Raw genomic sequence first — 26,202 nt, forward strand, 5'->3', positions numbered from 1 at the left:
ACCGTTTTGGATACTGTTGGGGGAGATGGCTCACCAGGGGAAGGTGGCAGTGGCCAGGTTCATGGCACCGTGGCTGGCTCTGCTGCACAGGAGGGCAGGAAAAAGAGTGGCAGAGCTATAGTGATAGGGGACTCGATTGTAAGGGGAATAGACAGGCGTTTCTGCGGACGCAACCGAGACTCCAGGATGGTATGTTGCCTCCCTGGTGCAAGGGTCAAGGATGTCTCGGAGCGGCTGCAGGACATTCTGGAGGGGGAGGGTGAACAGCCAGTTGTCGTGGTGCATATAGGCACCAACGATATAGGTAAAAAACAGGATGAGGTCCTACAAGCTGAATTTAGGGAGTTAGGAGTTAAACTGAAGAGTAGGACCTCAAAGGTAATAATCTCAGGATTGCTACCAGTGCCACGGGTTAGTCAGAGTAGGAATGACAGGATAGCTAAGATGAATACGTGGCTTGAGAGATGGTGCAAGAGGGAGGGATTCAAATTCCTGGGCCATTGGAACCGGTTCTGGGGGAGGTGGGACCAGTACAAATTGGACGGTCTGCATCTGGGCAGGACTGGAACCAATGTCCTAGGGGGAGTGTTTGCCAGTGCTGTTGGGGAGGGTTTAAACTAATGTGGCAGGGGGATGGGAACCGATGCAGGAAGTCAGTGGGAAATAAAGTGGTGACAGAAACAAAAGGCAGTAAGGGAGAGTGTACAGAACATGACCGGACAGATGGTCTGAGAAAGCAGGGCAAAGACCAAGGGAAGTCTAGATTAAACTGCATTTATTTCAATGCAAGAAGTCTGATGGGCAAGGCAGAGGAACTCAGGGCATGGATGGGTACATGGGACTGGGATGTTATAGCTATTACTGAAACATGGCTAAGGGAGGGGCAGGACTGGCAGCTCAATGTTCCAGGGTACAGATGCTATAGGAAAGATAGAGCAGGAGGTAAGAGAGGAGGGGGAGTTGCGTTCTTGATTAGGGAGAACATCACGGCAGTAGTGAGAGGGGATATATCCGAGGGTTCGCCCACTGAGTCTATATGGGTAGAACTGAAAAATAAGAAGGGAGAGATCACTTTGATAGGATTGTACTTCAGACCCCCAAATAGTCAACGGGAAATTGAGGAGCAAATATGTAAGGAGATTACAGACAGCTGCAAGAAAAATAGGGTGGTAATAGTAGGGGACTTTAACTTTCCCAACATTGACTGGGACAGCCATAGCATTAGGGGCTTGGATGGAGAGAAATTTGTTGAGTGTATTCAGGAGGAATTTCTCATTCAGTATGTGGATGGCCCGACTAGAGAGGGGGCAAAACTTGACCTCCTCTTGGGAAATAAGGAAGGGCAGGTGACAGAAGTGTTAGTGAGGGATCACTTTGGGACCAGTGATCATAATTCCATTAGTTTTAAGATAGCTATGGAGAAGGATAGGTCTGGCCCAAAAGTTAAAATTCTAAATTGGGGAAAGGCCAATTTTGATGGTATTAGACAGGAACTTTCAGAAGTTGATTGGGAGAGTCTGTTGGCAGGCAAAGGGACGTCTGGTAAGTGGGAGGCTTTCAAAAGTGTGTTAACCAGGGTTCAGGGTAAGCACATTCCTTATAAAGTGAAGGGCAAGGCTGGTAGAAGTAGGGAACCTTGGATGACTCGGGAGATTGAGGCACTAGTCAAAAAGAAGAAGGAGGCATATGACATGCATAGGCAGCTGGGATCAAGTGGATCCCTTGAAGAGTATAGAGATTGCCGGAGTAGAGTTAAGAGAGAAATCAGGAGGGCAAAAAGGGGATATGAGATTGCTTTGGCAGATCAGGCAAAGGTGAATCCAAAGAGCTTCTACAAATACATAAAGGGCAAAAGGGTAACTAGGGAGAGAGTAGGGCCTCTTAAGGATCAACAAGGTCATCTATGTGCGGAACCACAAGAAATGGGTGAGATCCTGAATGAATATTTCACATCGGTATTTACGGTTGAGAAAGGCATGGATGTTAGGGAACTTGGGGAAATAAATAGTGATGTCTTGAGGAGTGTACATATTACAGAGAGGGAGGTGCTGGAAGTCTTAACGTGCATCAAGGTAGATAAATCTCCGGGACCTGATGAAATGTATCCCAGGACGTTATGGGAGGTTAGGGAGGAAATTGCGGGTCCCCTAGCAGAGATATTTGAATCATCCACCGCTACAGGTGAGGTGCCTGAAGATTGGAGGGTAGCAAATGTTATGCCTTTGTTTAAGAAGGGCGGCAGAGAAAAGCCTGGGAACTACAGACCGGTGAGCCTGACATCTGTAGTGGGTAAGTTGTTAGAGGGTATTCTGAGGGACAGGATCTACAGGCATTTGGAGAGGCAGGGACTAATTAGGAACAGTCAGCATGGTTTTGTGAGAGGAAAATCATGTCTCACGAATTTGATTGAGTTTTTTGAAGGGGTAACCAAGAAGATAGATGAGGGCTGTGCAGTAGATGTGGTCTACATGGACTTCAGCAAAGCATTTGACAAGGTACCGCATGGTAGGTTGTTACATAAGGTTAAATCTCATGGGATCCAAGGTGAGGTAGCCAATTGGATACAAAATTGGCTTGACGACAGAAGACAGAGGGTGGTTGTAGAGGGTTGTTTTTCAAACTGGATGCCTGTGTCCAGCGGTGTGCCTCAGGGATCGGTGCTGGGTCCGCTGTTATTTGTTATTTATATTAATGATTTGGATGAGAATTTAGGAGGCATGGTTAGTAAGTTTGCAGATGACACCAAGATTGGTGGCATTGTGGACAGTGAAGAAGGTTATCTACGATTGCAACAGGATCTTGATAAATTGGGCCAGTGGGCCGATGAATGGCAGATGGAGTTTAATTTAGATAAATGTGAGGTGATGCATTTTGGTAGATCGAATCGGGCCAGGACCTACTCTGTTAATGGTAGGGCGTTGGGGAGAGTTATAGAACAAAGAGATCTAGGAGTACAGATTCATAGCTCCTTGAAAGTGGAGTCACAGGTGGATAGGGTGGTGAAGAAGGCATTCAGCATGCTTGGTTTCATTGGTCAGAACATTGAATGCAGGAGTTGGGATGTCTTGTTGAAGTTGTACAGGGCATTGGTGAGGCCACACTTGGAGTACTGTGTACAGTTCTGGTCACCCTATTATAGAAAGGATATTATTAAACTAGAAAGAGTGCAGAAAAGATTTACTGGTATGCTACCGGGACTTGATGGTTTGACTTACAGGGAGAGGTTAGACAGACTGGGACTTTTTTCCCTGGAGAGTAGGAGGTTAAGGGGTGATCTTATCGAAGTCTATAAAATAATGAGGGGCATAGATAAGGTCGATAGTCAAAATCTTTTCCCAAAGGTAGGGGAGTCTATAACGAGGGGGCATAGATTTAAGGTGAGAGGGGAGAGATACAAAAGGGTCCAGAGGGGCAATTTTTTCACTCAAAGGGTGGTGAGTGTCTGGAACGAGCTGCCAGAGGCAGTAGTCGAGGCGGGTACAATTTTGTCTTTTAAAAAGCATTTGGACAGTTACATGGGTAAGATGGGTATCGAGGGATATGGGCCAAGTGCAGGCAATTGGGACTAGCTTAGTGGTATAAACTGGGCGACATGGACATGTTGGGCCGAAGCGCCTGTTTCCATGTTGTAACTTCTATGATTCTAAGAGGCAAGAATTGGAGGAACGGAGAGATCTCGGAGGGTTGTAGGGCTGGAGGTGGTTACAGAGATAGGGAGAGGTGAGGCCATGGAGGGATTTGAAAACAAGGATGAGAATTTTAAAATCGAGGAGTTCCCGGAGCGGGAGCCAATGTTGGCCAGCGAGCATCGGGGTGATGGGTGAACAGGACTTGGTGCGAGTTAGGATACGGCAGCAGAGTTTTGGATGAGCACAAGTTTATGAAGGGTGGAAGATGGGAGGCCAGCCAGGAGAGCAATGCAATAGTCGAGTCTTGAGGTCACAAAGGCATGGATGAGGGTTTCAGCAGCAGATGAGCTGAAGCAGAGGCGGAGGATGACGTTGGAGGTGGAAGTCGGCAGTCTTGGTGATGGAGCGGATATGTGGTTGGAAGCTCATCTCAGGGTCAAATAGGACGGCAAGGTTGCGAATGGTCTGGTTCAGCCTCAGGCAATAGCCAGGGAGAGGGATGGAGTCGGTGGCTCGGAAATGGAGTTTGTGGTGAGGACCATAGACAATGGCTTCGATCTTCCCATTATTTGGTTGGAGGATATTTTTGCTCATCCAATACTGGATGTCAGACAAGCAATGTGACAAATGAGGGACATTGGAGGGGTCGAGGGAGGCGGTGGAGAGGTAGAGCTGGGTATCTTCAGTGTACATTTGGAATCTAACGACATGTTTTCGGATGATGTCACCGAGGGGCAGCATGTAGATGAGAAATAGGAGACCAAGGATAGATCCTTGGGGGACTCCAGAGATAACAGAGCGGGAAGAGAAGCCATTGCAGGTGATTCTCTGGCTACGACTGAATAGATAAAAATGAAACCAGGCAAGCATAGTCCAACCCAGCTGGGCAGAGGTGTTGGAGGAGGATAATGTGATCAACCGTGTCAAAGACTTGCAGATAGGTCGAGAAGGATGAGGAGGGATTGTTTACCACAGTCACATAGGATGTCGTTTGTGACTTTGATAAGGGCCTTTTCAGTACTGTGGCAAGGGCGGAAACCTGATCGGAGGGATTCAAACACGGAGTTGCGAGAAAGATGGGCACAGATTTGGGAGGCGACAACACGTTTGAGGACTTTGGGGAGGAATTTGAGGTTGGAGATGGGGTGGTAGGACAGAGGGGTCAAGAATGTTTTTTTTGAGGAGGGGGATGATGACTGCAAATTTGAAGGGGAGGGGACAGTACCTGAGAAGATGGAACTGTTCATAATATCAGCTAACATGGGGGCCAGGAAGGGAAGTTGGGTGGTCAGCAGTTTGGTGGGAATAGGGTCAAGGGTGCAGGAGGTAGATTGCATGGTCAAGATGAGCTCGGAGGTGGGATGAGGAGAGATAGGAGAGAAACTAGAGAAAGATGCATTATTCTGGAAAACACTCCTTTAAGTAAACAAAATCAATGTTTTCTTCAGAGGTTACCCAGTGAATGTCATCCATATCAACATTTGCTACTGGCAAATTTTGTAGAAGTTGTGAACATTTATTTCTTGATTAAACTTCCTTCGCTGATGGAATATGCAGGCTCTTCGTCAAAAAGATCTGCTGCTGTGATTTTACTTAGTTGTCGTATTGGCCTCAATATTGATATCCTTTTTAGCAACCGCCAACTATGAGATATACATCTATGCATCCTTTCGTTGTTCAAAATAATTGGTCCCTACATAGCTTTTCTGTTTCAGAAAGAGGTGCTGGAATACTGTGATTTACACTGCTGTGCACTGTTACAATTCCCATCAGTCACAGAAGGCCATTTCTTGGTTGGAGTACAATAATAGCAAAACTTTGCAATCTTCCTGCAGTGACAGATGCTAAGTGATTACTGCAGGGCAAACCTTGCAGAAAATGGAAATGCAATCGACACTATGCAATATATATATTTATAATCAAGGAGTTCGAATCCAGTTTTTCTGTTCTTGCTTGCACCTCTACTTGTTATTACAGTTTCTCTCTGTCCTTTATAGCCAGTCACCTTTGTTACAAGGTGAGTGGAAATTAGGTTGTAATGCCTTCAGATGGTTGTGTTGCTGTGTCGACTGGTACATCAGAAATTTGAATAATTGGATTTAGGTAGGAAGATGAGAAGATTATTTATTTGATGTATCAAGCTTTCTTCTATTTGTTATGGGTATTCTGTTAAATGATGCTCTATAACAAGCTGACCTGATAAAAAGGTTTGCATCCATCTTTATCATAACTTACTGATAACTTCATTTTAGATATTCTTATACGTTAATGTCCCTTACTGCAGTTTAAATGTAAGCCTTGAACCTTCTTCGCCACCATGAAAAATGAATAAAAGCACCAAGGCTTTATAATCTTGTATTTTTATTCCTTCATATTGACGCTGTTACTTCAGACTCTATTATACTTTCATTACACAGCAAGTTAAGTTTCATGAATTTCTGTTGTACGGATTTCATTGTTCCATTATCGGTAGCAGTCGTCTTAAATCTACAAAAGTCTTGCAATTAAGTTATCGTTAAATCACTACAATTGCCACAGCTAAGTATCAAATAGGTACAGAAAGAACTGTGCTCCACAAGCAGTTTAGTGTAGAAAGTTCCTTTGAGTCTTTGAAATTGCTTTAAAAGTAATTGAACACCATTTACAACATTTGGTTAAATCACGTTTTTTCAGGTTGTATATTTTCTGTGTTTCTTGTCACACTAATGGTTTTTTTGAAGTTTTAAGTAGTTTTTTTCCATTCCTCCAGATGTAAACCACAGTTATTTTTAAATAAAATCTTTTTCAATATAGCTTTTTAAAAATATATTTTTTTCCCCTCCCCACAGTTTTTAACATTTTATTTCTTTCCCTTGCCTTGGGTCATACTTCATTTTCCAGTTGAGAGAACAGGCACGTGCCCATTCCCAAATTGGTGCCCATGTACACTACCTGTACTCCAACTCCAAAAACCATGTCCGGGGGGCAAATGTACGACTTGCTGAAGCTATGCCTTTTGAAGGCAAGTTTGTCCACAGTCACCCATCCTATTTGATATCTTCATTAGTGATATATTGGATGGCATCATAAGGGACAGGCTTAAGTGCCTGTTTTAGGCATTTCTAAAAGAATTCTGTTGCTCCCTTTCACAGATATTGTGCTGTTGGCAGATTATCTTGGGTGTCAAGACTACTTTATTTGCCAGCTTGAATAATAGGCTCACCTGTGGGATACGGTAATGGCTGCCCCCAAACGTAGTATTACTGATTTGCATAGCTCAAAAGGGATCTCAAAAGTATTGAACAGAAGATGCAAGGACCATCTTTCCAAGTTGTTGAGTCATGGGGTTTTGGTGGTTATAAATTTATCTTGGCCACTTTTTGGCACTGCATTGAGAAGGGATAAACAGCACTTTTGTGGCATTTTCCAAGACAGGTTAAGCTTGTGAGGTATAAAACATGTCCAAACATTTCTTCAAGTTTCAGATCTTCCAAATATGCAATTGAAACATTTCCTACAGCTTACCTGTAAAGTTCAGGCCCAATCTGTGAGGGGTACGTTTGTGGCAAAAAGGCAGTGTGTGTGAGAATGAGTGAGAAAAATATGAACTGTACTCATTGTGCACCTGTTTTAGCTTTTGTTTTGTGTTCTGTAAACTTCAGAAAACATATTAAGCTGAGAGAGACTGTATTTCTTCATCCAGTTTCAATTCACATTTCAAAAAAACTCAAGTTGAATTTTAAAACAAACAAAGCCTCTTTAAAGTAATTGGATAGATGGGGAGAAGGTGGGAAACAGGCAGAGGGTTACGTGGCCTTCAGCCACTGCCCTTGGGAGCGAGTAGGAATGAGGGTGAAGGATTAATGATGAAGCGTGTAACAGCAGTGAAGTGGAGGGAGGATACAGGGGTTGAATGGGTCGTTCCAAAGGGGGAGGCAAGGATAGGAGTAGTGATGGAAGTGAGGTGAGAAAGAAGAAGGGGTAGGAACATGATGGGAGTGAGGGATGGAGGAAGATAAGTGAATGGTTAGGGAGATGGAAAGAGAGCCATTGAAGAATGCGTGCCACATTCCTCCTGCAAACCTCACTGGAAAATGCAGCTTGCAGCTCTCTGGACTCCTGTCCACTGGCATGCCACACAGTGCCCTCTTGCTATCTCTCACCCAAAAGGAAAGCAGAAAAAGACAAAAATAGAAGGGGGCAGAGTGAGGAGTTAGAGAAGGGGAAAAGAGACACAAGAGCAGCAACAGAGAGAGAAATGCCAGCATGAAGATAACAAAGAGCTGAGAGAAACCATATTCCGTGACTGACCAAGTGCAGCACCACAGAAGATCCACTAGTTTTATGGTACATTTGTTGCTTACCAAATCACTCTTGAGACAATACTCGTATCACCTGTCTTCCTCACCAGAGCTGAAACCCATGCTTATCAGTTGTCCATTTACCAACTATCCTGCTGGGGAGCAAGCTATGCCAAGTTGGTTCCAAGGTGACATGGTACACAGTTGAAGTTTGGAACAGAGTCAATCCTCCTGGTATGGCTTGTTAATCCAACACCTAAGATGGAGAGCTCTGCAGTACTCGAGGGGATTGTTGATGATTGACCATTTAGCCTGGCTTATTAATGGTACTTTGTGGGGTAAACTTGTCACTGGGGGGTTGTGATTATTCCCTCTTGGGTCTACATAGCCCTGCAACCCAGTGTCCCAATAAGTAGTGTGGTCCTGGTTTCATAAGAAGTGGGAAGCTTGCCAGTGCTCTATGCCAAGAAGCTGCAAAATTTTAGTTGTATAAACAACAGCACTATCCCTGTGCATACTTGAGTCCTAAGCCTCAATTGTTGCCAATCTGCAGATAAATTGTTTGGACTTAGATAAATGAAGTGTGACCCTTTTGGAATAGTGCTCCATATCAGACAAATAAACTCTGAATTTTTCAGTCCCTTGGTCGAGAGACTTTTGAGCCTTTCCAAAAAAAAATTACCTCAATAAAGCTTTTGAAATTATTTAAAAAGCTGTTGAGCAAAAACTGCTAGAGGCTAAAGAAAAAATATTCCTCAACGACTTTGCAGTACTGATTCATGCTAGGAAATTAGGTGCACTGCAGATGCTCAGACTGCACAATCCAGATTCAGATCATAGAGTCACAGCCCTGGGCAAAAATATCAAGCTTTAAGCCCAGGCTTTTAGGAGAGGCTGTGGCCATCAGGTAAAAATTTTAATGAATACATTTCAGAAGTCTATTGAACGCAGAGAGCGAGAGATACACTGGGTCAAAGAGAGAATTGCAGATAGCGATGTGTCAGAAGGGGAAAGAGAGGGTGAGAGAGAGAAACAAACATACTAGGATCAGAGGGGGAGTGAAACAAAGGCTTGGGTCAGAGGGGAGAAGACACTGTCTTCATTCAATTTTACTTCAATTTAAAAAACCCATTTATTGAATATTGAAGCCAACTAATTATCTCACTTGTGTTTTGTTAGGAAAGGTCTGTGCTAATCACCTACACCTGTGGGGGAGTGATTCTAATTTCTTGCTCCCAATGAGACAAAGGGGGGAGAGAGAGACACACACACAGATCGAAAGGCAGACAGGCAGCTTGTATCCTCATTCTGAATTGATCCATTCTGATTGAACAGAGCAGGCACATGGAATTAGAACTATTGCTCACGTGGAGGATAAACGCCAACATGGACTGGTTGGGCCAAATAGCCTGTTTCTATGGTGTAATATCTACGTAATTGAATGCCATGAGAAGTTTCTAAAGCAGTTGAATGATTAAAAGAATTTGCTTCTGTGAAGTTGGTTGAAATCAAATGTGATTATTTATGGATGCAACTGTATAAATTAGTGTTTTCAGAGGAATCCCCCCCCCCCCTTTATTTGTTTGCTTAAAACCTCATGGTGTGTTTTTAAGTTCCTGTTTCAAAATGTTAGCGTTCCTGTAAACATTGAGTCGTACGGGACTAATAAATTCTTACAAGCTGTCTTTGATAGCCATATTTATTTACTTTTATGTGATGTTTTTATGATCTGTCTCCATTTCCTAATGCTACAGTTGCCAGATCCTTTCAGTGATTAATGTATTGTTAATGTGAAGAGAACCGTATTTTGAAGTTGAAAATTGTGATGACTTCCTTTTCCAATATGTCTATCACGCTTCAAGCAGTTATTTTCCTGGATTTGAACTGATTTGCAGAGGGAAATTCTGTGTGCTTACAAGAACTAAGTCACCAGTATAGGTCTGAGATATTTGGAAAAACGTACCTTACCATAGCTCGGTGAAGCACTAAATTAATGTAACAGACTGAAACAGAGTTTTAGGACATGGGTTTATATGCATGATTCCCCACTTGAACTCCCAACCTCAGTTGTGCTGCTCGGGCACTTAGCAAGTGAAGAAAAGTGTTTTCAGACTGGCAACCAGTAACCAGTGGTGTTCCACAGGGGTCGGTGCTGGGTCCCCAACTCTTTACAATCTATATTAACGATTTGGAGGAGGGGACCGAGTGCAACATATCAAAATTTGCAGATGATACAAAGATGGGAGGGAAAGTAGAGAGTGAGGAGGACATAAAAAACCTGCAAGGGGATATAGACAGGCTGGGTGAGTGGGCGGAGATTTGGCAGATGCAATATAATATTGGAAAATGTGAGGTTATGCACTTTGGCAGGAAAAATCAGAGAGCAAGTTATTTTCTTAATGGCGAGAGACTGGAAAGTACTGCAGTACAAAGGGATCTGGGGGTCCTAGTGCAAGAAAATCAAAAAGTTGGTATGCAGGTGCAGCAGGTGATCAAGAAAGCCAACGGAATGTTGGCTTTTATTGCTAGGGGGATAGAATATAAAAACAAGGAGGTATTGCTGCAGTTATATAAGGTATTGGTGAGACCGCACCTGGAATACTGCATACAGTTTTGGTCTCCATACTTAAGAAAAGACATACTTGCTCTCGAGGCAGTACAAAGAAGGTTCACTCGGTTAATCCCGGGGATGAGGGGGTGGACATATGAGGAGAGGTTGAGTAGATTGGGACTCTACTCATTGGAGTTCAGAAGAATGAGAGGCGATCTTATTGAAACATATAAGATTGTGAAGGGTCTTGATCGGGTGGATGCAGTAAGGATGTTCCCAAAGATGGGTGAAACTAGAACTAGGGGGCATAATCTTAGAATAAGGGGCTGCTCTTTCAAAACTGAGATGAGGAGAAACTTCTTCACTCAGAGGGTGGTAGGTCTGTGGAATTTGCTGCCCCAGGAAGCTGTGGAAGCTACATCATTAGATAAATTTAAAACAGAAATAGACAGTTTCCTAGAAGTAAAGGGAATTAGGGGTTATGGGGAGCGGGCAGGAAATTGGACATGAAGCTGAGTTCGGATCGGTCAATGCCCTGTGGGTGGTGGAGAGGGCCCAGGGGCTATGTGGCCGGGTCCTGCTCCGACTTCTTGTGTTCTTTAGATTTGTGGTTGGGATCAGATCAGCCATGATCTTATTGAATGGCGGAGCAGGCTCGAGGGGCCGATTGGCCTACTCCTGCTCCAATTTCTTATGTTCTTATGTTCTTAATGTCTTTCTGATTCTATCAGATACCAGTCATCCTGGACTGTATTCATGCATTTCCTAGTTGGCAACTCACGTGACATAGTTACCTGCAAAACCTCTTGCTTACACAATAGGGTTTGCTACAGGAGACTTAAAGAGGGAAAGAACAAAAGAAAATAAAAATGGGGTACAGTACTGGTAGTTAAAATCCTTTTGTCACCTATAGTTCATCACTCTGACGCATGGGGACATTTTATGTTCTTTTGTAGAAACTCTACAGGAGTACTTAATTCACTAAATTATTTATTTCAAGAATTATATTATTGATTAACTATTTGAGGCTATTCATCAAAATCAAGACCTATGTTTCACAAATGTGCTTTTCACCCATTTTGTTTTGCTCCCCAATCTACTGTGAATGCATTGTTGCAAATTTCTCTCTTAAATAGTTTCTGCAATATGTTATAGCTTTAATTTGATTGATGGATGTAATATGTGGCAAAATTCTTTAAATTTTGCAAACAATTTTTGTTTTGGGAGATGAAAAATTCAGGTACAGTCTACTGGAAAGTGATTCTTCCAGATTTCTTTGATTCTAATTTTCCCAAACACTGCTAATATATACTTTTAAAATTGTGTACAAAAGATGTAATAGATTTTCAGACCTCAGTTGATAATAAGTGTTCACCTTGACGAGTATATGCTGAAATGTCACTGGGTTGGAGGATGGAATAGAACTCTGCAGTTCATCTGAAAACTGCCATTTTTGAGATAAAGCCTAATGTAAGTGCATCTTGGGTCACGAACTGTGTTTGTCTCTTCCAGAGCTGACACACGAGACTGATCTGATGAGTCTCAACAGAAAAACTTTGTACGTAACATCTGGAGTTGCGCCAGCAGAGACTAGTTTGAAGACTGATATCCTGCTCTGCCAGTATGCTAATTTACAGCTGGTGAATACCAAGCCTCAAGGTATGCCAAGAAAGAACAACAAATTGTTTTATTTAAAATTGTTTTAAATATTTCACTTTAAATGTAATAATAAATATTTGATCAACACCACATGGGATTTTACTGCTGTGTGTTCACTTTTAGGTTGGACAGATTCAACTTTTTGTATTTTTTATATGAATTATATTACAACTTATTACCAGTAGTAAATCCTTAATTGAGTGAAGGAACTAAGATGGTGGCCCAAAGAATTTTCAAAAAATATTTGAAGTGACTTCATTTGCTCTAATTTTTTTTATTAGTAGATTTTGTTGACTGCTCTTAGCCTGCGATGCTGTTTCTATAGTTCTTTAGTAGTTCTTCATTGGTAGTTTTTCTCACCTGTTCCTCACTTTCTATTCATATGGTCCCTACCTCGTCATTTGTGATTTGTTGCTCTTTGGCTGAAATTACGTCTTTAAAAATCGAGTCCGGGTGTCATACAGAAATTTGTGTATATATACAGGCATGACAGACGAGTATATGCTAGTTCGACATTTTTTATGTATTGAATATTTTACTTAATGGACTTATCGCGCACACTTCTAGGACATGTTGCATTTGATTCCCATCGTGCCTTTTCCATCACAATTTTCTGTCACTTTGTTGTATGCCTCAAAGCCCTTGTAGTGATGATGCTCAACAATGGTATTTAGTAGGGAATTCCAGGATATTGACCCAGCAACGATGATTCCCCACCCAACACTCATGTCTTAGTCTTCTGCATCATTCCATTCTTACTGATTCATTAATGTCTCACTCTATTCCGCATTTACTTACTACTTTGGCTTTTACTATGGAAACTGAGCACCACTTCCACATCCTGCTATGGGCTACACGTGATCAACTAAAATATATTGCCGCTGATTTGTTTCTGATTTATAAATAGAAATTTAACTAATCCAGTTTAGTAAAAGAAGTGACAAAAATCTTTCCATCCCCAAAAGAACAGAAGTTGAACCAATTAAATTATTCGATGCTTTTTCAAAAGCTGCGATGAGAACTAAGAAAATAAAGGCAAATCCACCATAAACAGGAACAGAACCAAGTAAACAGCTCAAAACACTTGAAAGTTTTTTCGTCTATTATTTTTAACCAGTCTTTCAATTATAGACTCAAAGTAGGTTTTCTGATATAAAAACCTTTTGCGATAACTCAATTTAACTTGCGTATAGGTTTGTATTTGTGTCTTTGAATAAATAATCGTTTTAAGGTTTTTAATTGGAGGCCTCAGCCTCTTTTAAAAGTCTGTGCTTGCAATTGATATTTTTCTCAGAAGCACAACTCTGTGCCAGGATGATGCCATCCAAGCATGTACAGGATTTCCCTGCATATATCACTGCAACTGACCAGCTTTGTCAATGCTATTTTAGAGTTTCAGCATATAATCTTTTCTTGATCTACTCTAATGTACTTAAATACATATATAGGGTCTAAAAAGCATTACAGTTACCCACCAAAATGGAAAAAGACATGCTTGTTTCCTGACAGGGCTATTTGTATAAGTAATGATTTTAAATTTTTTGGAATGTGATTGCATGGACAATACACAATGGAATTCAGAAGTGCACCAAAGAAAAACTAACTGAGCCACAAAGGGCAAGGTATGCATGAGCAAGCCACCAATGGAAATTTCTGGAAAAATATTCCAACTCCTGCCATTTGTGCCACACATTTGTTGGTGTTCTTTAAGGGATATTCAACCCTTTGGAACCGGGTGCTAAGTTGAAACCAGTGAGTGGGCTGCATGTGATTACACAAAAATATGAGCCACCCCCCGCAAACACATATGAAGCAAGACCCCGCACCCTTCCCAGACACACACAAAGTCCTCCATACATCCCCATTCACTATCATTTGCGTTCTCCAACTTTCCTTCCATCCTTCCCCGTACTCTCTTACCCACTCGCCCTCCCCCCACACCCCCCCAAACTTGAAAAATTGGAAGCTTCAGCTCTTCAAAGTTCCCTGATGTGGATGACTGATCAAGGCCCATTCCTGATCGGTGATAAAAGACCAAAACAGCATCCTTTTCCCGGCTTTTAGGCCTAAGAGCTTTTAAGAGCTGGAGTCAAAAAAGAAAGGAAATAGCCTAGGTTTTGAGGAAGGATCAAAGGAGCTCACAGGTCTTGAGGATGCAACTTGGACATGCCCACTTTTAAGGCACTTGCAAGTTATTTAGGCGGAACAATTTGCTATCATGGGAGATTCCAAACTAGCAACTGCAGCCACTTGACAGTCAACATGGAAGGGGCTGGCTGGTGTGTACGTTGTTGAGTGCTGGAATGCAATAACCAAAACTTCCATTATTTTATATTTTAAAAAATTTTACCCAAGAAATTTTTTTAAAAGTAGCAAAGGTGGAACAATTGTAATTGGTGCAAGGAAGAATAATTTATAAGGCTGCTGTTATTGAGTATCTGCCACGTGATGCGTTATGCAGTTTTTGGAGGTTGAAGTGCAGACTTTAGAAATAATCCATTGATACCCAGTAAAACGTGTTATAAGAATAATGTATTTATAGTTTTTAGGAAAAGTTAAAAAGTTAGGGAGGTTAAAAAGATAACTCCGAGCACTCTGAGGAAAATGTAAGAAAACTGATATGAGCGAGTCCCTAATTGAGTTTTGGATATAGATACAATTACTACTGAAGGGCTAATCTTCTACATCTATTTTTGCAGGAGAAGGATAATATATAGAGCTATGCTCAAATTCTGTAACTTAGAAATGATGTATAACTCAAAGATGAGTTTTAATGTACTTTTTCCTAACTCTGTGAAGTGCTCAAAGAATGCATAAATTGGTGTGATCTGATTAGTGTGTCAAACACTAAACTTGTGCTAGTGAATTAGGTACAACTTATAGCCTTGTTCTGAAAAGGATTTGGCTGTATGGAACTATTCAGATTGTTGCCACTATACAGTTTTGCTAGTGGTGAGAAACTTCTCATTTAGAAACTTTTTTTTTGTGTGTTGTATTCTTGAGGCAAGCTTCTTTGACAAAACGTTTATAGTAATCAAAGAAGGATTTTGGCTCTTACATTTGGAGAGCTCCGTCAGCTTTAGTTTAGAGCTGGGTTGCAAATGAAATGGATCCTGGGGATTTTAGCCGAGTTTACGCTTAATACACTGATGTTTCCATAGACATAATCTCGACAAGGCTGAATTTATTAGCAGAAGCCTCACCACGGTTCCTTGCCTTCCTTCTTGACTGCATGTCATGGGGAAGACCCAAAGAAGAGAATGGAAAAATGTAAAATAACTTAACAAAAGCAAAATCTGTCCACATGGAATGCTGTAAAATGAAATCTGCTGTAATGAGAGAGGTTCTCAAATTAGAAGTCTGCACCACCAAATAGTAAGATGTGGATATGAGGGAAACAGGGATTAGCTCTGTTTCAAGTTACAATATTTCTATTTTATATGCTCATTTAAAACCTCGCAAAGTCAGGACTCTTGGGATTGGATTTTTTAAATGGCAGCTATGGGCTGCTATTTTCTGTTAACTTTTTTGTGCTTTTAGTGTGAACTCCTGTAGGCACCTCCTTTGTATAACAGAAAATTATTTGTTCCTTTAAGTTTATCTATTCGAGGAGATGTGAGCTGAAGTTTTACAGAGCAGTTAAATGTTGCAGTAAATTAATCTCCATGTTGTTTTTCATCACAAATAAAATGGTTCATTGGTTATGTGTGACAGAAACCTCAATGTGCATTATACTAATTGAAGTTAAAATTTGGCTTTGCTTGCAAGATGAATAGGATGTGAACCCACTTCAAAACCAGATCACTTACAAAGAAACTAATTTTTATGAATACACTTAAGCTGACAAAATATAATTGTATGCATTATCTGAACATATAATCAATGGATTATTCACTATGTTTGTGTACTGATTCAAACTAAAATGTACTTTATTAAATTACTGTATATTTGTAAACCCTACGGTCCATTAGTCGGAAGCTGGATTCCTTTACAGCATTCTGAATTTACATACTGCAGCACCATTTTTTAAAATATAAGTAAGTACAATTGGCATCAACTGGTCAGTTATTTTTCTGTCATAACTGCATTAAAGCAAAGAGCTGTTTATTTTTTAAAATATTACTTCAAAGTTCATCTGCTGGCTATTAATTAAGAGGTCAAAATTAGAAGTCTCCACATGTTCACAATATTAAAAAGAAATACTCATTTGGTAACTCTTTTTTAAAAAAAAATGTTGGTTCCAAGTTTTTTCCCCTGAACTTAATGTTGAGGCTGTATTGTCAGGATGCTGATAAGAATCTTTGGTGTTTCCCACTATCACTCGTTGGCAAATAACAACATTTTCCATTCTCTGGCACGTTTTAAACTCGAGGAATACTTATTTTACCCAATATGTTTTTATATCTCTGATCTTCTCTGCTCTACTGTATTTACTGTCTTGTAGTATACATTTCCAAGGATGCTGGATATCTTCTTGTACCACATCCAGATGGCTATTCTTAATGTGTGAACCTCCAGTGATTGTTAGGAGATGGCCGGGTCCTATCTTCACCTAACATCCACTTATAACACTTTTTTTTTCATGGGTGACTGGACTGCAATCCAAAGTGGGAACCTTGACTTATTGGGCCTGAGGCCAATTGTATTGTATCTGCTGACATCCTGGATGAGATTAGTTTAGCGTCCATTATATTTCTTAAGCAAAGTATACTTTAGTATAAAAAATTACATTTCATCTTTTATTACTCAAAAGTGATGCTTAAACCTAATAATTTTGCAATGCAATTCTGTGCTTCATGTTCATACAACTTATGTGGATGTCTGATAAATTTACAGATTAAAAATTCAGCCTAGTTTCATTAAGATTTTCATCATTTTATTCAGGATTTTTTTTAGTTTTTTAATTGCAAAACAAAAGTGAAAACAAATACTCAAAGGTGTACTGTGGGATACTGGAGTTTGTTCATTATGGTAAAGAAATTCAACTTTGTAACTTGTCACTTGTGACTTATGTTGTCCTCCACACTCTTGATATAAATGTAGGAATAATTGATGTCTGGTAATAAATTGAAAAGCATGAATTCAAATGAACAGTTTTGACAATGTAAAATATGAGAGAAAAATTCAAGAAGTTTGAGTGTTAGCATATCCGCTCAATTGAATTGCTATCATGAACTCACTTTTTAAAATGAATAAATAGGAGTAAACTTGCAGTTTAGGGCTCCTGGCGCAGAGCTTCATGCAATAGGAGCACATATCAGGAACTTTGATGCAGAGGTCAGCATGCCTGATTTGCAGCCTGCACAACTTTCTGTCCACACCTGAATTCCCAAAATGCACTCTCCTCTCTCAAAGCTCTATAATGGGAATGCTAAACTTCAAAATTTAACTCCTAGTGCCTGTTAGCTTATTCAACTCTTCTTATCATGCTGTGTTATGTGGAAAGATATAGCTGAAATGGTAATAAAGCTTATGACAGTTATATATCTACAGACCTGACAACTAATGATTGGAACTGTAGTTTGAGCTTCATGGTAGTTGGTTATTGGGGAATGAATTGGAGGGTATATCTTACTGTGTACTTGCACAGTTCTCAAGTATTCTTTGTACAATAAGCATTATGTAATCTACAGACTCCACCCCCCCCCCGCCCCGACTAATGCACTACTGCAAAACCTCAGAACAATAGTAATAGTGGTCCTGTGTTGCAATATTTATTTAAATCATGTCACTGTTCCCTTTAATACCCATGTTCCTATGTTATGCCTGTTCTGTTACATGTTAACAAGATAATTGTAAAGTTAAAAAACTTCTTAAAACATTTTTTATATATCAGTACATTTATATATTTTTATGAATGAGCATCTGGAAATAAGTATAAGGGGTTATTTGAATTCCATTCTACTGACTTTATTTTCAAGGGTTATGATTTAATCACTACCACTTAATGAGATTACTGGTTTGTAACTTATCGGAAGCCATGTATTTACCATTCAACCTATTTGTGGTTAAGTGTATACTGGTTTTATTATGGGGGTCACTGACGCTTTTATTTTAAAACTTTGCTGCTCTTTGTAACCTTTCAAGAGAAGCTTTGCTGCTTTGACTTTGTTCCAGCTGATTTTTACCATGCTTCTCATAAAATGAATTATAACAACATCATTAATGCTAACTTGCCTATTTAAAATATTGTACTGTCACTTCTGAAAAATGTATGACATTTAATGTATAAAATAATCTTCTGTTCTGGAAACTATGGAACATCTCAAGTTTATGCTGGATGCTGCAATATTCAATTGTTCAGTATTTTATCATGCAGTTCTTAGTCTTCAGCATCCTGGCATTGTTGGACAGTACAATATATTTGGTTAAGTGCTTGCCACTTCTCAGTGTGCCGCATTTTAAAAGCCGTTGTAACTATAAAACAATTTTAGTTTTGGTGGTTCATACACTTTTATATATTACAGTTGTAAGTATATACTAATGATTGAAGTGAATTTACTGTATTCAGTAGTAGTCCATTGAGTTATGCTACCCACATGGTGGTATCTAATGCCAAGATTTCCATAGTCCTGTGGACTTGTATAATTTAAATGTTTTTAATGAAAAATACAGCTACTAGTTCTGTCATGCTACATTACTTTTTTATACATTTTGTTTTCCATTTTAAAAAGAACAAAGTTGATAGAAGAAATTTACAGATTTTGACAGTTCAATTGAGTAAGGTTTCCTATGAGGCAAGTATGATGTACATTTCCACAGTGAACTGAATGGCATCATGTACTGAGTCTAGCAAACAGTTTTCCAAACACTGCTTACTATAAAGTCCTTCAAGCACAGTTATAATGAAGCATGGGCCACTTCAACTGTGAAAGCCTGACTGGAGGATGCTTTGCTGATTACCATTATAAAGGAATTGTAGGAAAATATTAAATTCCAACAAATTCACAAAAAAATTAAACATACCATATTTTACAATTTATTAATGGTGGGTGCAGTAAAAACAAATGGACCCAGTCTGTCCAGGATAAATTGTTACATTTCCCCCACCCTCAAGGATCCTGACTGAGATCAGGAAATCTTTGTAGGAAATCATGGGGACATTAAAACATATCATAAGTATGAACAAGGTATCTCTTGTTTTTAAAACAATTAATTGTACTTTTTCTCAGGAGTTGAGGCAATGTAATGCATAGAGCAGTTCTGCTTTGGAACTGTTAAATATGGAAACAACTTTAGACCTTAAAATATTATGTGAGATGACAAATTGCATTCTTTACTTTGGATCAGGTCCAAATGCTAATTTTTTCGGCAAAGGAGTAAATTGCTCCTGACACTGTAGATGGAAAATGTAGTCTTTTGTTTTTGGCCTGCCGGTATATGTTTTCTGCCAACCGTTTGCCTCTCCTCTTCAACATCTGTGATTTGGGTTTCTTCAGATTTGTCGTCTGCATAAGATAATTTTTCCCAATAATATTACAGCTGTGGTAGTTATAATTTTTAGGATCAGAATTTATATTTCTCTTTACAAGAAAAACAAAATTCCTCTGTGCTCCAACCCACATACCAGTCCAGGACTTTTCACAATTTGTGATTGATTGCATTAATACATCACCTGAACTAAAAAGTGCAAATCAGGAGGTGAAAACTTGCATTTGCAACTAATGCAAGATCAAGTTTTAGATTCAACACAAATGCAGTCCTACTGATCTGTTGAATTCATGATTGTTTTAAGCCTGCTGTCCAGTATAAGTCTGAATTATCATTTAACGACCATAAAACACAAAACGTAGAACAAAAATGAGCCACACACTGAAACTGAAATTACTGGTTTTCCTCAGCACTTTGCTTACAACATCTGTTATTCTATTACAGAATGCCTCAAAGGAACAGTTGGAGCTCTTTTGCTGGAAAACCCAGTTGGTCAGAATGGGCTGACATACCCTGGCCTTCTCCGTGAGACAGCCAAAGTATTTGGCCTCAGAAGCAGGAAAGTAAAATTGTGCCTGGATGATACCAAAGCAGAAGGTATGTCTTGCTGATGATGTAAGCACTGACTGAGAGAGCTGGGAGCAACTGCTTCCCGACTGGTAATTTTGTACGGTCAGTGCACCCCGCATATAGTGATCTGTGGGCTAGAACAGTCGGTTAAGCAGTGCAGTCCTTCAGCTATAGTATCTACTGATCAAGTTCTCCTTGTTAATATATGTATTGCAAATACTCCCCCCCCCACCCCAGGGCCATTTGCATTTTTGTGATGCTTCCTGAATACTGGAAGATGCAATTTGAACACATTGAATCTTTTAGTATATCTGCAGCATGTGTGCGACAAATTCTTGCCTCAGCCCATTCCCACTGTCAGCTGAGTCGTGCCAGCTGCTGCTGTGGTAAGCTTTCTTTAGGCATCACAAATCGTAATTAGGGTTATCTGCATGCTGAGGTTTTGTGGTGGTCTGGTCTGGCACGCAGTTATAAATCAACGCTGTGCTGGGAATTTATATTAACATAAATTCTGACACTTGCCACTTGAGTATGAGAGCGACTCAGCCCTGCTTCCCCAATGTTCCATACAAATAGTGCCTATGACTGATGAAGGTGATTTAACTTGGCGTTTTCCCATGCAGTGAGTTACCAATCTCGACCATGACTTTGGGAGGAGGCAGCAAGCAGTGGCTAGCTAATTCCCCATAAGTGGAGAGGGGAAAGTTCCCAGACAGGTCTGGGCAGCATTGTGCTTCAATATTCTGGGGTACTACACCACAGAATGGTAGGATGTGGGTTTGTATCAACTGTTCATTCACATGATGAGTTCCTGATCTTAACTGTGTTGGTATTGGGAGGCACCGATTAACTGGACTTGAGGCAGGGAAGGAGACAGGCAAAAGAATAGGGAGAAAGGTCAACTTGGGCAGTTCGTGTCCATATTATAATGCCCAGTTAGAGCAGTATTGATGCTGCATCTTATCCCATAACTGTATTGATGGTAGCCTCGGAGAAGTTTGACATCAAGGTTGTTCCAACTGTGTGGCAGTGGAAGAATGTTCTTGCATAATTGTTTATGCTCCAGGAAATATTCAGCAAGTCGGGCAGCATCTGTGGAGAGAGAAACAGAGTTAACGTTTCAGGTCGATGACATTCCATTGACCTGAAACATTAATTCTGTTTCTCTCTCTACAGATGCTGCCTGACTTGCAGAGAATTTCCAGCATTTTCTGTTTTCATTTCAGTCTTTCAGCATCCACAGTATTTTGCTTTTGTTCATCCTCCAGAATCTGTTGATTTTCCCTGTGAGTCAGTTCTTAAATACTACAAACAATAGGACCGTGGAGACTGGTTCTTAATAATTACACAAAAAATGTCCCTGCTCATTTACGCAAAAAAAACTCTGCTCCCATTCAATTCTTTAACCTTGCTCTAATATTTGTTTGAAACTACTATTGATGCAATTTTAAGGACAGCAAGAATGTTAGATCTAAGTAAGCTTATCACATAGAAGGCAGAGCACAGAAACTTGTAGCACGTCTACTTTGTCCAAACGGTATACGACTTAGTTGCAAGATATATTAATATGGCTCCTGGAAAAATTATTTTAAATAATTTATATAATTAAAATTTTCTGAAGTTGCCACAGAAATGCATAATTTTTGATGTTGACTCCAGTTTAGCAGTGGTTTGCAACAATGTAACTAATTTGTTGGTCCCTGTGTGGACTAGGGGTGAAGTAAATATGTGATGCAAAGCTCTATATATATTTTAAATGTAACCCAAGTGATCACTCCATTTTTTGTTCAATTAAATGTAAAGATTTGTTTTTCACTGAGATATTTGCACCTCTCATTGATGATTAGAGATGCTGCTATAATGCCATTTCCCATTTGGTGTAGAAATGGCACTTTTCCTCTCCAGTTGCAAAAACTGTGTCATTTAGTATGCAATTTTAATAGTGTGGATCACTGGCCAAATTATGATCATACTTAAATCTTACAATAATAGAATGGTACTATAGTACACAAAACACAATATATATTCATGTTTAGCATGTGCTGAAACATCAATCAGAAGCCTGTAAAGGAGAAGGAATCTTCAGTGCCATTATTAATGCTTCCTAAACAATGGAGACCAGTATTACATTGTTGCACATCGTTCTTTAAATGAGAGTTCAGTGTAAATTGTAATTATTTTGAAACATTGTCACAATACAATACAATAAATTAAACAAAATGTCATATCAACTGAGATGTTTACCAATTCACATCTACTATGTAATTACACGTTCCACAAGAAGCCCATTGCTGTTTGTGATACGATGTCTTGTTAGTTACCATACTGGCGGTGATGCTGTTCTGATTTTGCACTAATGGAATGACTTTTGATCCGCATATGTTTATGAAAAGATGTGAAGCTCTGGAATGTTTTCTGCGCTAATGTGAAGAGTTGAGAGGTGACAATGCTGCAGAATGGAAATCTATTTTCTCCCCTGCCCCAGCAATCATATTCAAGTGTTGATTACGGCTTAGAGTTCCTCCAATATAGCCTTGGATAAGGCTTACTTCAGTCTTAGACTAGCATTCTCTGATTATGCCTGCTTAACATTTTAACTTTCCTTACCCAGCCACTATGACTGTCTTTGTGAGTGAAATAGCTCAGTTAATAAGCCTGTTAATGCTCCAGGGTTTAGCACTGGCAGTGTCTCAACTTTAAGTGATACCACTAAAAAGTAGAGAAATAAAGTCAATTCTTATTTCATTCTGACTCAGTGGTATAAAAAAAACTAAGTGCAAGAAATGTCTGGAATGGTATTTCTTCATGCTTTATTTTAAATTCCTATGAATATCAGAGTGCCTTGTACATATCATTGTAGCTTTAAAGTAAGTAGTGCAATATTTTAATTTCAGATCTGGTACAACTTCATTTGGGCAGCATATGCTCAATCTGAATTAATCTTTGACCTGCAATGTGCAGATGAATTTTCAAATGCAGTTTAGGTAGGCCAACAAAATGGGCTACTGCATCTGTGCAGTTTTTTTAAAACTTTAAAATGGGTCATGGTCTATTGTAGGATCCTCATGAGGATAGACACAATTTAGAAAAGAATAGAAATCGGTAAGGAAAAATGTTAGTCATTGGATTCATTTTGTTCCCTTTAGCTTATGGACAGTTTTTAATATAGAATGAGCAGTGGTATAGTGTAGAATGAGCAGTGACAGCATAAGACAGGATAAGCAGTGGCGATGTACGATGTAGTCTTTTCAGTGATGCTTTATTTGAAAGTCACTTTGCAAAATGGGAGGTGAATGAAAGATGACAAAGTGTGCTTCACTGCCGTACAAAATGCAAAAACACTTCAAATTTTGATCGGCCAAATTTGAATGTCTGGCTCAGCTCTCTTAAATAAAAATATCGAAGAGCTGCAAAAAACTCAGCATAATGTTTTGTAGAACAGTGTTAGTTTCAAAGACTTGTAACCTAAACTGTCTGTAAAGATTTGAAGTTAGCACAGAGCTATAAATAAACCAACCAATGAGAAGCTACCTTTCTGCATATATTTATATAAATATTTTTTCTTATCTTTTCTTCAGTCTTGTCCAGATTTCTGCTTAACATTATCCTTCAAAACTTTGTTTTTAAAATGATTTGCACGCATTGCAATAACATTTGAATTGATATTGAATATTTATAATGTGGGTGATAACTTCATGTAATGCTTATGGCAGGATGTGGCTGTGCAGTTTCAATTTTCTTGTGCCTTTGCTCCTACATGGCAACCAAAGTCAGAGGTCCATGGATGACAAAAGAGATAGAGAATAAGATGAAACAGAAAAGGGGGGGGGCGTATGACAGATGGAAAGGCTCACTGGTGCTGTGGGGGAGGGTTTAAACTAATTTGGCAGGGAGGTGGGCACCAGGATGTATCATTAGAAAGGAGAAATAAGGTGCACACAGGATTGGGAGAGACAGATAGCACTAGAGTAAGAAATAGTACAGTATTAGGTGGGATCAGACTGAGCGAATACAAGAAGGCCTAAGATAGGTTTAGACTGCATGTGTGTAAACGCACGAAGCGTGGTAAATAAAGTTGGCGAGCTGCAGGTGCAAATAGGAATATGATATAGGTGGCGATAATGGAGACCTGGCTCAAAAAAGGGAAGGATTGGGTACTAAATATTCCTGGATGCAAGATGTTCAGGAAAGATAGGGAAGGAAAGGAGTGTGGGGGTGGTGGTGGCAGTATTGATTAAGGAGAATATTGCAGTGCTGGAGAGAGAGGATGTCCTTGAAGGGTTAAGGACAGAATCTACTTGATTAGAGTTAAGAAACAATCGAGGCGCCATTAACTGCTGGGTGTATTCTATAGGCCACCAGTTAGTGAGAAGGATATAGAGGAGCAAATTTGCAGGGAAATTACAGGGAGCCAGAGAGTAGTGGTCGGCGGTTTCAACTCTCCTAACTGGGATAGTAATAGTGTAAAGGGCAAAGTGGGGGAGGAATTTCTATAGTGTGTTCAGGAAAACTTTCTTGATCAGTATGTTTCCAGTCCAACTGGAAAAGAGGCATTGCTGGATCTAGTTCTGGGGAATGAAGCGGAGCAGGTGTCAGTGGGGGAACATTTAGAGAACAATGATCATAGTATCGTAAGGTTTAGATTAGTTATGGAAAAGGACAAGGAGCAATCTAGAGTAAAAAATACTTAATTGGAGGAGGGCCAATTTCAGTGGGTTGAGAACGGATCTGGCTTAGTAAATTGGAATCAAAGATTGGCAGGCAAAATGGTAATTGAGAAGATAGTTCTGGTACAGTCTAGGTACATTCCCACAAGGGAGAAAGGTAGAGCTCCCTGGATGATGAAAGAGATAGAGAGTAAGATGCAGCAGAAAAAGGGGGCATATGACAGATGTCAGGGTGATAATACAAGTGAGAACCAGGCTGAATATAGAAAGTACAGAGGAGAAATGAAAAGGGAAATAAGAGGGGCAAAGATTATGAGAATAGACTGGTGGCTAACATAAAAGGGAATCTAAAAGTCTTCCAGTATATAAATAGTAAACGGGTAATAAGAGGAGGGGTGGGGCCGATTAGGGACCAAAAAGGAGATCTACGCATGGAGGCAGAAGGCATGGCTGAGGCACTAAACGAGTACTTTTCATCTGTCTTTACCAAGGAAGATGCTGCCAAAGTCACAGTAAAAGAGGAGTTTGGTTGAGATACTGGATGGGCTAAAAATTGATAAACAGGAGGTACTAGAAAGGCTGGCTGTACTTAAAGTAGATAAATCACCCGGTCCAGATGGGATGTATCCTTGGTTGCTGAGGGAAGCACGGGTGGAAATTGCAGAGGTGCTGGCCATAATCTTCTAAACCTCCTTAGATATGGGGGTGGTGCCAGAGGACTGGACAATTGCAAATGTTTCATCCTTGTTCAAAAAAGGGTGTAAGGATAAACACGGCAACTGCAGGCCAGTCAGTTTAACCTCAGTGGGAAACTTTTAGAAATGATCCAGGACAAAATTAGTGGATTAATAAAGGAAAGCCAGCATCGATTTGTTAAAGGCAAATAGTGTTTAATTAACTTGATAGAGTTTTTTGACGAGGTAACAGAGAGGGTTGATGTGTATGTGGACTTTGAAAAGATGTTTGATAAAGTGCCACATAATAGGCTTGACAGAATTGAAGCCCATGGAATAAAAAGGGCAGTGGCAGCATGGATACAAAATTGGCTAAGTGACAGGAAACTAAGAGTAGTGGTGAACAGTTGTTTTTCGGACTGAAGGAAGGTATACAGTGGTTGTCCCCAGGGGTCAGTAATAGGACCACTGCTTTTTTTTATATATATTAATGACTTGGACTTGGGTGTACAGGGCACAATTTCCAAATTTGCAGATGACACAAAACTTGGAGGTGTAGTAAACAGCGAGGAGGATGGTAATAGACTTCAAGAGGACATTGACAGGCTGGTGGAATGGGCGGACACATAGCAGATGAAATTTAACGCAGAGAAGTGCAAAATGATACATTTTGGCAGGAAGAATGAGGAGAGGCAATATAAACCAAATGGTACAATTCTAAAGGGGGTACAGGATTAGAGC

General features: G+C 40.0%; 1 protein-coding gene across 3 annotated transcripts in view; it reads left to right on the forward strand.

The window, feature by feature from the left end:
• The window catches only part of iars1 (isoleucyl-tRNA synthetase 1), a 180,739-nt gene that overhangs the window by 151,557 nt on the left and 2,980 nt on the right, over positions 1-26,202 (forward strand). For all 3 annotated transcript variants that reach the window (XM_067998627.1, XM_067998629.1, XM_067998628.1), the window contains 2 exons: positions 11,973-12,119; positions 19,995-20,147. In XM_067998627.1, the coding sequence (XP_067854728.1) occupies positions 11,973-12,119; positions 19,995-20,147 (300 nt within the window). The remainder of the gene's footprint in view (positions 1-11,972; positions 12,120-19,994; positions 20,148-26,202) is intronic.

Source organism: Heptranchias perlo, chromosome 17, assembly GCF_035084215.1.
Source record: "Heptranchias perlo isolate sHepPer1 chromosome 17, sHepPer1.hap1, whole genome shotgun sequence".
NCBI classification, from domain to species: Eukaryota; Metazoa; Chordata; class Chondrichthyes; order Hexanchiformes; family Hexanchidae; genus Heptranchias; species Heptranchias perlo.